At 54.1% G+C, this 11,097-nt stretch overlaps 1 protein-coding gene across 1 annotated transcript; it reads right to left on the bottom strand.

Annotated features, from left to right (window-relative positions):
* Positions 1–213: 213 nt before the first annotated feature.
* RAB11B (RAB11B, member RAS oncogene family) lies at positions 214–10,359 on the bottom strand. The gene is made up of 5 exons (XM_037158940.2): positions 10,120–10,359; positions 3,291–3,486; positions 2,251–2,444; positions 1,851–1,931; positions 214–1,259 (listed from the first exon to the last, which is right to left on the bottom strand). Exons 1-5 carry the CDS (start codon positions 10,157–10,159, stop codon positions 1,114–1,116), a joined length of 657 nt encoding a protein of 218 aa, XP_037014835.1. The 5' UTR covers positions 10,160–10,359; the 3' UTR covers positions 214–1,113.
* Between the last annotated feature and the right edge of the window lie 738 nt (positions 10,360–11,097).

Here is an 11,097-nt window from a genome sequence, read left to right as displayed (position 1 = left end):
CCCTTACCCACCCTGGGACTCCCACAGTAAGCTCAGGAGGCCTCTGCATGGTTCTGAGCGGAGGCTGAGGCCTGATCTTCTAGCTTCCTGTCAGGCTGAGCCAGGCAGTACAGCCCCTGGCAGGATGTGTGCAGCAAGGGCCCTGGCTCAGGGGTGACTACCTGGTGGAGAGAAAGAAGACAAAGGCGCAGCAGCAGATTTCTATCCAGGAAGTCAGTTTACACATTTTAGTAATGGGCCAGAGAAATGAGGCATCGGGGCAACAGTGCAGGGGCCACAGGGATAATAAGAGATCTGAGAGCTGGGGTTCGGCGTCAATCTTACAAAGTGTATAAAGAATCTGTGTTTCTCTATAATAACAAAAAAACAGAGGCTACAAGAGCGGTTGTATATACAAAACACTGAGATATTGCTTCACTTGCAAACAGGTTCCCAACCAGACAGGGAGACAAGACAGAGAGAAGGGCATGGGAAGGGGTCAGGAGTGCGCTGCGTGCAGAAGGGAAGGGGGAGGTCTTCTCCCAGCATAAATCTACAGGCAGAAGCTGAGCTGAATTCACGCACGCACGGGAGAAGCCAAGGTCAAAGGTGTGAGCCAGTGCTGGCTGTGCGTGGGGAGTGGGGTGTCAGGAGTCTGTTTCTGCCTGCCCAAGTCTTTACCCCTGGTCACTTGCTCTTCAGGATTCAGCCCAGTGTGGGGTTCTAGGTGGGGAGCAGGGCCAGCTAAGACACTGGCCAGAGAGGGAAGGAGGTAATCACTCCTTGGAGTCTGCTGTAGGAAGCTGAAGAAGCCTGCTCGGTGTGCCCATCTTCTTGCCTCTGGCTGACCCTGTCCATTCTACCACCCTGTCCACCCAACCCAGAGGCGCACTGGGACCCAAGAAAAACAGATGCAGCAGCTAGGCTTCAAGTTTTCCTGGGGGTGGAAGAGAGGGACAGGAAGTGCTGCTTGACTCCTGTTCTTCCTATGCCCCAGCTGACCGTGCAGAGCTCAGTGGGAGGGTGGGAGTCAGTCACAGAGGGACAGAGAGGGTCAGGTCAGGAAAAACATCACGGTGGGGGGCGGGTGAAGGGCGAGGATGTGCACGCACGCTTGGACGAGGCACGGGGCGGTCACAGGTTCTGGCAGCACTGCAGCTTGTTCGGTTTCTGTCCATCAGTAGTGGGCGGCACGCTGATGTCCACCACATTGTTGCCAGGGGACTCATCATGAGCTGCACGGTCTGCAATCTGCTTCTGTGACACGATGCGGTAGATCTCTGCAATGGGGGGGATGCGAAGTTAGTGCCTTGCATGCCCCTGCCTGCAATGACTGTCCCCTGTAGTACTCATCCGGATACTCCTCCAGGGAGTATCCCCAAAGCTGTGCCCGTCCCAAAGGCCCCCACTGTGATCCACTCGCACCCCATGACATAAGAATTTCCCCAATGCACTTAGTAAGAACAGAACCCACATCTGGTCACAGAGATACCCTCCCAAGTTCAGGGTTCTTCTTAAAGAACAGAGACCCCCTCTTCCTCAGAATAAACTCCTGGAAGACTAGAAACTCTGGGCCCAAGGCCACCTGCCTGCCACCCAGCTACTCCCTGGTGGAGCCATGGCAGGACCCATCCCAGGAAGCTGGGTCCAGGGGGTCTCTGGGTCCTAAGTGCCAATGAGGCAGGACCTGGCTGGACCTCATGGAGCATGCCATGTCTGTCCTCCTGTCCTAACAGAGTGGCAGGCTTAAGGAATAAAGGTTTAGGGGCTACATTATGGAGCATGTGACCAGTGTGGCTGGTGCCCTTCTAATGCCACCCTTGGTGGGCCTGCTGGGGTTCTTGTGGCCCCCCCACCAGGCCCTGGACCACCTGTGAGAATGTTCTTGAAAGCTTCCTCTACGTTGGTGGAGTCCAAGGCTGAGGTCTCAATGAATGACAAGTTGTTCTTCTCTAGAACAGATAAAATATTACCCAGGTGAGTGGGGGGCACCTATGAATCTTCTTGGAGCCCCTATGTGCTATCCGCTCACTTGGCCCAGGAAATGAAAGGCTGGGGTCAAGGGGGTAGGACTGCAATGTCCACTCCTTGGGGAGGGAAGGATGGCACTGCAACCATGCCCACAGCCAGGGAAAATGGGAAGGACCTGGAGGCGCTGCCTGTTTTCCAGGGACTTTTCTGAGGTTTTAGTCACAGCCCCACTGTCATGAGCTAGCCCCTGCCATAGGCCCTGACCCTAAGTGAAACCCATTGCAACCAGTAGGCGCCTACCTGCAAAGGCACGGGCCTCATCAGTGGGCACGGCCCGCAGATGGCGCAGGTCACTCTTGTTGCCCACCAACATGATGACGATGTTGCTGTCAGCATGGTCCCGCAGCTCCTTCAGCCAGCGTTCCACATTCTCATATGTCAGGTGCTTAGCAATGTCATATACCAGCAGTGCACCCACTGCACCTCGGTAGTACCTGTGGGGACAAAGGACAGGGCCCGCAAATGAGCTGCCCACTAACACCCCATGGGGGCCCCCAAGGTTTGGTGGGCAGTGGTTCCCAGGCCCATGCAGAGCTCAGCTTAGAAGTGGCCACCGTGGCCTCGAAGGAGTGCTCTATGGCCCCAATTCAGCTTAGGATTGTGGGGACCTGAGGGAGGTGTAGGGCCTGAGCTCAAAAGAAACACACCAAAAGAGGAGAAGGAAACAGTACCTGTGCAGAGAAAAGGCTGCTGCTGGGTGAAAGCTCCATCGCCTGCTATGGCCGGCCCACCAAGAAAACTGATGAACACACAGCCACCCCGAGGAGTTAGGAGATGGGGAGGTGAGCAGGCTTCAGTGAAGGGTGTTCAGAGGATAGCAAGTGGCTAAGGGAATAGCCTTGGGGGGGGGGTTCAGAGGGGTCTCGGAGAAGGCAGCTCAAGTGGGTCCTGATGGCTGTATAGCCATGGGGAGCTGAGGGAAGAGGAAGACTGGGCACACAGGCAGGCAGGGCAGGCCAAACAGGCAGAACTCGGGGTGGGCAGAGTGGAATGGACCTCTCCAGGCCCAGATAACAGCCTTCCCCATGCAGCCAGCACCCAGCAAAACGGCAGTGGCCCACAGGGCTATGGGCCATGTCTACTTGAGGTCACAGTGGAGTCAAGAGTGGACAACGGTCTTCCTGAGGTTCCCACAGCTCCTGGAGGTCCTGTCCCTCCACCCTGGGCCAATCTCAGGGCTCTGTTTTCCTCTTCTCCTCCTGTCCAACTCCTACCCATCCTTTGGGGTCCACTGGCCCTACGTCCACAGTCTCCCACATCCCCCCATCACTGCCACTCACGCGGAGGTGATGGCACGGTAGCGCTCCTGGCCAGCAGTGTCCCAGATCTGGGCCTTGATGGTCTTGCCGTCCACCTGGATGCTGCGGGTGGCAAACTCCACACCAATGGTGCTCTTGCTCTCTAGGTTGAATTCGTTGCGGGTGAAGCGGGACAGTAGGTTGCTCTTCCCCACACCCGAGTCCCCAATAAGCACCACTGTAGAGGCAGGAAGGGGTATAGGTGAAGCTCCATGGGTCAGAACAGGTCAGCTCCCCAAACCAAGACCCACGTGCCACCCATGTCCACCATGACACCCAACAACAGGGTAGAATCAGAGTTGTCCTTGCCTGATGCACCACATTTCTTGGTGCAGAAGCTCCAGGATTATAGAAACACAGCCACTGTAAATAGCACAACACCCTGCCTGTGTTCGGTTCTTCAGAGCAGGGCCGCCCCAGCTAAGGCACGGGAACTCAGGTATCCCAGCAGGCAGGGGGCTTGGGATCCACCAGCCCCAAACTTCTACTGTAGCCCTGTGGCCCAAGTAAGCTCTATGGCTGGGTGACCTTGGGCAAGTCACTTAACCTCTCTGGACTGCCTTTTCTAAAGGTATGAAAAGAAAAAAAGGAACAAGAGCCACTTCAGGAAACGAAACACAAAAGCTTGCAGGATCAGAACTCAGGTAGCACCCAGCCCACTAAGACAGGTGGGGAAGCAATTGTTACTTGTTCCACCAGGTTCCTACCAACAAGGATCTGGCTCTGGAGTTTTGAGTAACAGGAAATGGGAAGCCTCATGCCCCATGCCCACCCTGCTACTTCCTCATGGAAGGCAGTTGCAAACAAACCGGTATTCTGCTCAACACAGCCAACTTGACCTTTAAAACAGGAATGTGCCCTCTGGATTGTAGCTGAGAGGGAACAGAGCCTGCTAGCCCTCCTATCACCCCACCCCCAGAGTTGGACCACTTTGCTGGGACATACAGGACAAGAATCCTCCCAAGCAGGGCAGAACAGCCCTGGTGGGTCTATCCCATTAGGAGTGGGGCCACTTGAGATGGTCTAGGAAGGCCCTGGGCTCAGGAGGACTGTCCTCAGTCCCAGGGCACACCAGAGGGGAATTGTGTCTGTGTGTGTATGTGTGTGTGTGCACACATGCATGAGTTTACGTGCAGCACAGAAGGAACAATACATGGCAGTCTGACCAGACGACCCACCTGGAAACCACATGGATCTACCCCTCCAAGTGTGAGCACCCTGAGGGTGGATCTGCCCAGTGCAGAACTGCACGCTACAGGCTTGGTCATCCTCAGCCCCAATAAAAAATGTCATGTGTGCACGTCAGGCTTCCCCCCACTTCTTACCACCATCATGGCCCCAACCCTAGCTAGTCCAGGCAACTTCCATCTCTTCCTGGGTTGCTATACCAGCCCGTCCCTGATGCCCCTGAGTTTTCTCTCACCCCCAACCAACAGAATGTTCTACTCACTGCAGCCACCAGGGGGTATCTGTGAGCTCCTGAGTCAGGGCCTGGCCCTCTTCTGCCCACCTCTCTCCTGGGATCCTGCCTCCCAGTGGTAAAAGCCCAAGTTCTCCTCAGGACCCATAAGGCCCTGCATGACCTACCCTTGTCCCTTCCCTGCCCATATCCCCTCTCTCTCCTGCTTGCTTACTCCACTCCTGTCACATGGGCCTTCTCACTGGGACTCACAGATATGCAAGTGCACAGTCTTTTGCCTGGAATGTTCTTCCTCAAGTACTGGCCTGGTTCCCACCCTCCTCTCCTCCATGTGGCGTGCCTCAGATGGCATTTGATCAAGGAGAAGGCCGTCCCAGAAGTCTTTTTAAAACTTCACTCCCTCCAACACTCCCACTCCCATCCCCTACCTTTCCTTCATAGCTCTCACCACCTTCCAACACTTGCCTAGTTTTACTTATTTGTTTTTTGCTAGTCTTCCTCAAGGGCAAGATCTTGGACAGTATCATTTCCCTGCTATTGCCCCAGGATGTAGCACATAGAGCCTCACACACAAAACAGAGTGAACAAAAAACCAATAAAGTGGTTGTACCATCTGGTACAAACTCCTGCTCATCCTTCAAAATCCTTCGAAACCTTCGAAACACTTCGTCAGGCCTCTCCCCGCCTCCCTAAACTTACACAGCCCCGGCCCACAAGACCTGTGATGACAGAACCAGTGTCTTCTCCTGACATGGTGGGTACCCAACACAAGACTGCCAGGATGACTTCAGAGAAAGGTAAAAAGCAGGTGAAGATAGACACGGGCCTGCAGTGCAGGGCCAAAGGCTCCCAACCATGCTGGTGGGGTCCCGAATGGGCTCCAAGACGATGCAGGGCTAGGCTGGGATGACTGTGGGGTCTGCTATCCAAAACCCTAACCCCTCACCTTCTTCCCACAGCAGCCACAGGAACCTAGACAAGGCTGGGGAGGTTTGTTCACATTTCTCCATCAGGAATGGAAGAAAAATGAAGAAGAGTCCCTTCTGAGTCCTGCGTTGAGCCCTTTGACTCCCTCACTCCCTAGCCAGCTTTGTCCTAGTATGAGGATCCCCTTAGCACAGTTGATTAGGTCCTAGTCCAGCCCTAAAGGCTTTATTATCTACTTCTTGGAGCCACCCTGGGGACAAATGTCATTATCATTCCCCTTGGGCAGTAGGGGACACTCAACACACAGTGACCAGGTCCTCCAGTACAAGGTCACCCAGGGAGAACAGTGGAGGCAAGAACAGGACAAGGGCCACCAATCACTGCCCAGATAAACGGTAGAAAATCCAGGATGCCCAGGTGCTCCCTGGCACAGGTGCCCAGTGCAGAGATGGCCAGCAGGGCAGTGACCAGGCTGGCTCTGGGTGTATTGTGGGAATGAGAATGGCACTGTCAAAGGCACAAGTGAACTATTGTTTTGGGGAAATAAAGGACTCTTGAGGACGTGACCCCCAGCATTTCCACAGAAGCTGATGGCAATGCTGGTCAGGAAATGGCCTCCCTAGACACGCCACTTGGCTGGCAGGGAAGGTAAGCCCATTTAGCAAAGACAAAGAGCTGGCATCTCTTGAAGGCATGAGTCCCCTGGCCTGCCCACAACAGTGTAACACCCCCAGGGCCCACATTCAGATGTTCAGGCAGACTGAGTGGCCATTCAGGTAGGGGGGACGCGCTCCCCTACTTCATCCAGAGCAGCCCCGCTCACCCCCACAACCAGGAAGCAGACTCTGATCATCTCAGGCTCCAGGGACTGGCACTTGAAGGTAATCTTGTTAGAGCTATGCCCTGGGAAATTTGAGCATGGAGATGAGGTGTCCAAAGCTGGTGTGCAGACAAGCCACCATTTGCAATGGGAAAAGATGGTGTGCTCAGTTCTCCCACCAGTGGGCCTGATGGAGTCGTGCCCAAATTGCAGAGTGAAGAGGCTGCCTCGGAGCACTGGGCAGAGAGAGGCAAACACCAGGGCCGGCTGCCACTCTCTCCTCACTGTCTTTCCCAAAAGGTCTCACAAATGGGGTAGGGGTGGACACAACCCAAAAGAGAGGTTCCTGGGCCACTATGGAAGCTTCCCACATGAACCATGTCTTTATGGGCCAGGTGAGTAGCCAGGGGCTCTGGAAAAGCCTTGGTGAACCACAGAGACCCCAGTACTCCCACTGTACACCCTACAGCCCAGTATCAGAGGAGAGGTCAGGGAGCCCCCAGGGACGGATTGGTATGCTGGGCAAATGGCCCACAGCTAATAGGATAAATGTTAGCAGGATAAATGTGAGAATCTATAATTGGGTACAAATAAACAACCTCACTCCTGGGGAAGGGGGAATGTGCAGTGAAGAAAATAAACACCACGTGAGTAAAACACCCAGGAAGATCTGTTGGCCTTGGCAGTACAGGTCAGGGAAGCCAACATGTGATGTGGCTGCCAAAACCAAGACTGGTGGGAGGGCTGGACAACAGGCGGTCTGTGTCCCAGAATGACAGGTGTAGTCCCTCTATGTCTAGGACAGGGCCAAGAGAAGGTGACCAAAGACTGGGGGAGGCTGGACACAGGGTCGGTGTAAGAAGATGGCTCCCCCTTTTTCTAATCAACGGTGTCCTGCACCAGGTGGTAGGACCAGGGAAAAAGCTAACCCTGGGCAACCCTTGTAGGGTAGTCATGTCTTGGACTCCTCTCTCATGCCCATGCCTGACTCTCTGCAGGCCACGGGTCTCAGGAGGGGCTGAGGAAGGTTGTGGTGAAGTGTTTTTATGTTTCTATCTATGGCTATATTTCTGGTAAGTTACGTGAGGGTGGTGGCTTGCCTGTCAGCCTCCTTCCTCCCTTCCCTATTTGCCAGAGCCAAATAGAGTTTCTCTTTCCCATTTGAAGGAATGAAAACCCGAGTGAACTTAAAAACAAACATTAAAAAATAATAGGGAAGGTCCTCTGACAAGGTGTTAAGTGTAAAGGGGAGGTCTTAGATAACCACAGTTGGGGAACCCTGACCTTGTGGGTTAGATTTTCACTTCCAACCCAACCTGAGAAGGTCATCAGGGCACCTGCTAGATTCAGAAAAGGAAGCCAGTGGAGGAAGACAGCAGGGCAGGGGAGCAACCCCTTCCCCCATGCAAGCTGCTGCAGAAGCCAGATCAGTGTATTTCCAGGAACTAGACTAGAGTGCATAGTCACTCCATTGCCCCTGACCCAATAACTGTACTTCTGGGAACATACACTTCAAAGAAATAACCCAAAGGGCAAAAGATGAGTCGTGAAAACACTTGGAATGGGGTTACTTATAATAGCACATATGTGAGAATAACAAGCAAATGATCACAGAAACCCGGAGGGGATGACTGAGGGAGTGCCCCTTGTCTTGGCAATTCCACATCCAGCCGGGTGCCCAGTCCTAATCCAGAAGCAGCTGCCTAAAGATATACTGAGTAGACACAGGCACCAGCTGCAGCAGAATTGGAGTCCAGACCACCTGTCACTAGTCCCCAAAGCCCTGACAGAGCTTCCCCTGCCTTTAAGGTGAGAACAACCACAAGGCTTAGTCAGCACCAGGGCCGTGGCCTGATGCCTGCTGACCAAACAGTCTCACTTGCCAGTGACTTATCAGCCTGCAGGCAGCTCCCAGAGCCCATGGTGCTGTGAGGATGGACTCTGGGCCTCTGCATGGGCACTTCCTCTGCCCAGTAGCCTTTCACCACATGGAAAACCCAGGAAGGAAATGCTCCACCCACTCTCTATATCCCCAAAGTCCCCAGGCTCCCAGCCCCAAGATGCTAGATGGTCATCCAAGGCCACCTCCGGGCACAGACTACACTCTCAAAGATGGCCAGACTCCCCCAACAGGGGAAGATTCCAAAAGCTGGCATGGGAGGCAGACTTTCATGCAGCAGGCAGCAGAGCAAACACACCCTGCTTTGGCCAAAGAGTTAACTCTTAAGGGCAGCCACTATCAGCCAGGGATCCCAGCACAGACAGAAGAGAACCTGGCCAAAGTCCAGCTTGGCACAGAAGGTGCTGTGAAGCCTGTGACCCCAAAACCAGCTAAACTGAGAGAGGAAGGACTACAGTGATATGTAGAGAGTCTCCCCAGCTTGGGGCTAGGTGAAGGAGCTCCTCAGCTGGCCTCAGGCCAGCTATGGCTACCTCACCTGTATAGGCCATACTTGAGGCTTGTAAAGCCCTCTGTCCCTCTGGCTGGGAAAATCCTCCAGCAGGTTGGCCCAGACCTGAGCCATCAGCATGTCTGTGTTAAAGGGGGTGGTCTGACATCTCGGTCCCAGATCCTAGCTGCTAGCTCCCCGAGATATATATTGTCCCTAAGCAGTAAAGTTCACAGCTGCCCTGGGTCCAAAATCCTGCTCTAACACTTATTCGCTATGTCCTTGTCTCCCTGGGCCCCAGTTTCCAGGGCCATAAAAAGAGAGGCTGAATAATATGGACCTCACAGGGCTCTGGTGAGGATTTCAATGAATCACGTTTATAAAGAGCTTAGAAAAGTTCAAGTACTTGGGTAGTGTTCTTAAGAGTTCTATGTGTGTGCTCGCTTTGGCAACACATACTAAAACTGGAACAATGCAGAGATTAGCATGGCCTCGTGCAAATTCATAAAGCATTCCATATTTTTATGGTACCAGATAAAATTATAGATGGGACTGAAGCTTGTGAATCATCCATTATCATGTGTAATCAATAAACGATTTACCAGTAATAGCTTGTTGGGGAAAAAAAGAGTTCTAAGAGTTAAGAAAAATAATTGTTGCTGTTAAGCACCAGGCCTAGGTCCAACACACTTAGTCCTCGACACACACACAACCAGGAGTCCCTCCACGGAACCGGTGTACCCCAGCACACATCCCAACCCACAATATTTACCCCTCCTTTCCCGGGCCCCGCCCCCAAATGTGTACCTCCGACTAAGCCTGGCCACGCCCACCCCGAGGAGCACCGCCCCACCTGCCCAGCCCTCTCATTCAGCACGCCCACCGCGCTCTAGCCCCGCCCCCAAAGGGCCGTCCACTCCCCCAAAGGAGCCTTCCACCCGCTCCGCAAATGCTTGGGCGGTCCCGCCCCCTCCGCAGGCCCCGCCCCCAACGGCCTCACCTACCGCCCCGGGCCCCACCCCCTCTGGGAGAATCGAAGGAACCTCAGGCCCCTCTGGCCCGCCGGGTCCGCACGGTCGCACACCCAGGCCAAAGCTGATCGACACCAGCCTGCCCAGGGCTTGTTGACTGGTTGACTGGCCCCCACTAGGGCCTCTAGCCCCGGACTCTGGCCTCGGCACAGGGGCCTGGACGCAACTTCGGCCCGCCTGTCCGCCGCCATCCCCTTACCCATTTGTGCCCCACCGGCCGTACCTTTGAATAGGTAGTCGTACTCGTCGTCCCGGGTCCCCATTGTCCTGGCGCTTCCGGCGGGATCCGCGACTCCGCAGCCCCACCACAAACACCCGACGGGGGCGGGGCCGGCGCCGCGCAGAGCGGCGGACGGATAACCAATCAGCGCCGGCTGGCGTAGCGACCGACACCCAGAGCAGCCAGTCAGAGTCAGAAGCAGAGCCGCCGGGGTGGGCGCCGTCTGGGATCCACCTTCCTCGCCCTCGGACTCCTAGAGAAAGGCGGAAGGAATGCGGTCCTGTCTGAAGTGACGGTCACGTCAGCCTATCATAGACTAGCGCAGGAGGGCGGGACGGAAGCCTGGAATAATTAAACGGATTGACGGAGCGAATAACCAATGAGAGGCTTCATTTAGACCGTGCTTGACTAACAGATGATCTCCCCGGGAAGGAAACTGGAGCTACGTCCAGGTGATGTTACCCTATAACGTCCCGATGACGTCATAGGTCAATGCGTGCCCTCTGGGTCTACCTGTTCTGTCACCATTAACCGTTTCCTCGGGCCTTTGCGCGAGGTCTTTTACACCTAGAGGTCTGTTCTTTCTCGGTTGCAGTTTTCATCTTTACATTGACTGTTCATTGCGTTAATCCTCTGCCTCAGTTTCCTTCCTCTGTATAGCAGAAAAGAAACTCACCTCGATGGAAACGTTTGGGGATATCTAGATCGCTTCCCCAAAGACGTGCTATATCAACCATCTACTTTCTGTCATTAAGCCTTTAACAAATACTTATAAATCTTTTCTGGGCGACTACATACATAATCTCTCCTCTCTGTCCTTTACCCTATTTTATTACACACACACACACGTACACACATCCCACTCCGCGGTTTATTATATCTAACTTCAAAGTATGTATTTCTTACTTGATCCATTAACCTGTTTAGTTTCTGTCCCAAGTCAACAGAATTATCAGCATGAAGGCAGAGACTGTGGTAATC

Source organism: Artibeus jamaicensis, unplaced genomic scaffold, assembly GCF_021234435.1.
Source record: "Artibeus jamaicensis isolate MK-2021 breed Jamaican fruit bat unplaced genomic scaffold, CSHL_Jam_final contig_648, whole genome shotgun sequence".
NCBI lineage: Eukaryota > Metazoa > Chordata > Mammalia > Chiroptera > Phyllostomidae > Artibeus > Artibeus jamaicensis.
The sequence above is the reverse complement of the archived record's forward strand: the minus strand, read 5'-3'. Positions and strand labels throughout refer to the sequence as shown.

What these genes read in the sequence shown, in the direction of transcription:
- RAB11B (XM_037158940.2), bottom strand. Translation starts at nt 10,159, where the DNA reads ATGGGGACCCGGGACGACGAGTACGACTACCTATTCAAAG. An exon ending in GTACGACTACCTATTCAAAG is followed by an intron (nt 3,487 to 10,119) that starts GTACGGCCGGTG and finishes CTGCCTCTACAG; the next exon opens with TGGTGCTTATTGGGGACTCG. An exon ending in TTTCAAGAACATTCTCACAG is followed by an intron (nt 1,260 to 1,850) that starts GTGGTCCAGGGC and finishes CCCCCATTGCAG; the next exon opens with AGATCTACCGCATCGTGTCA.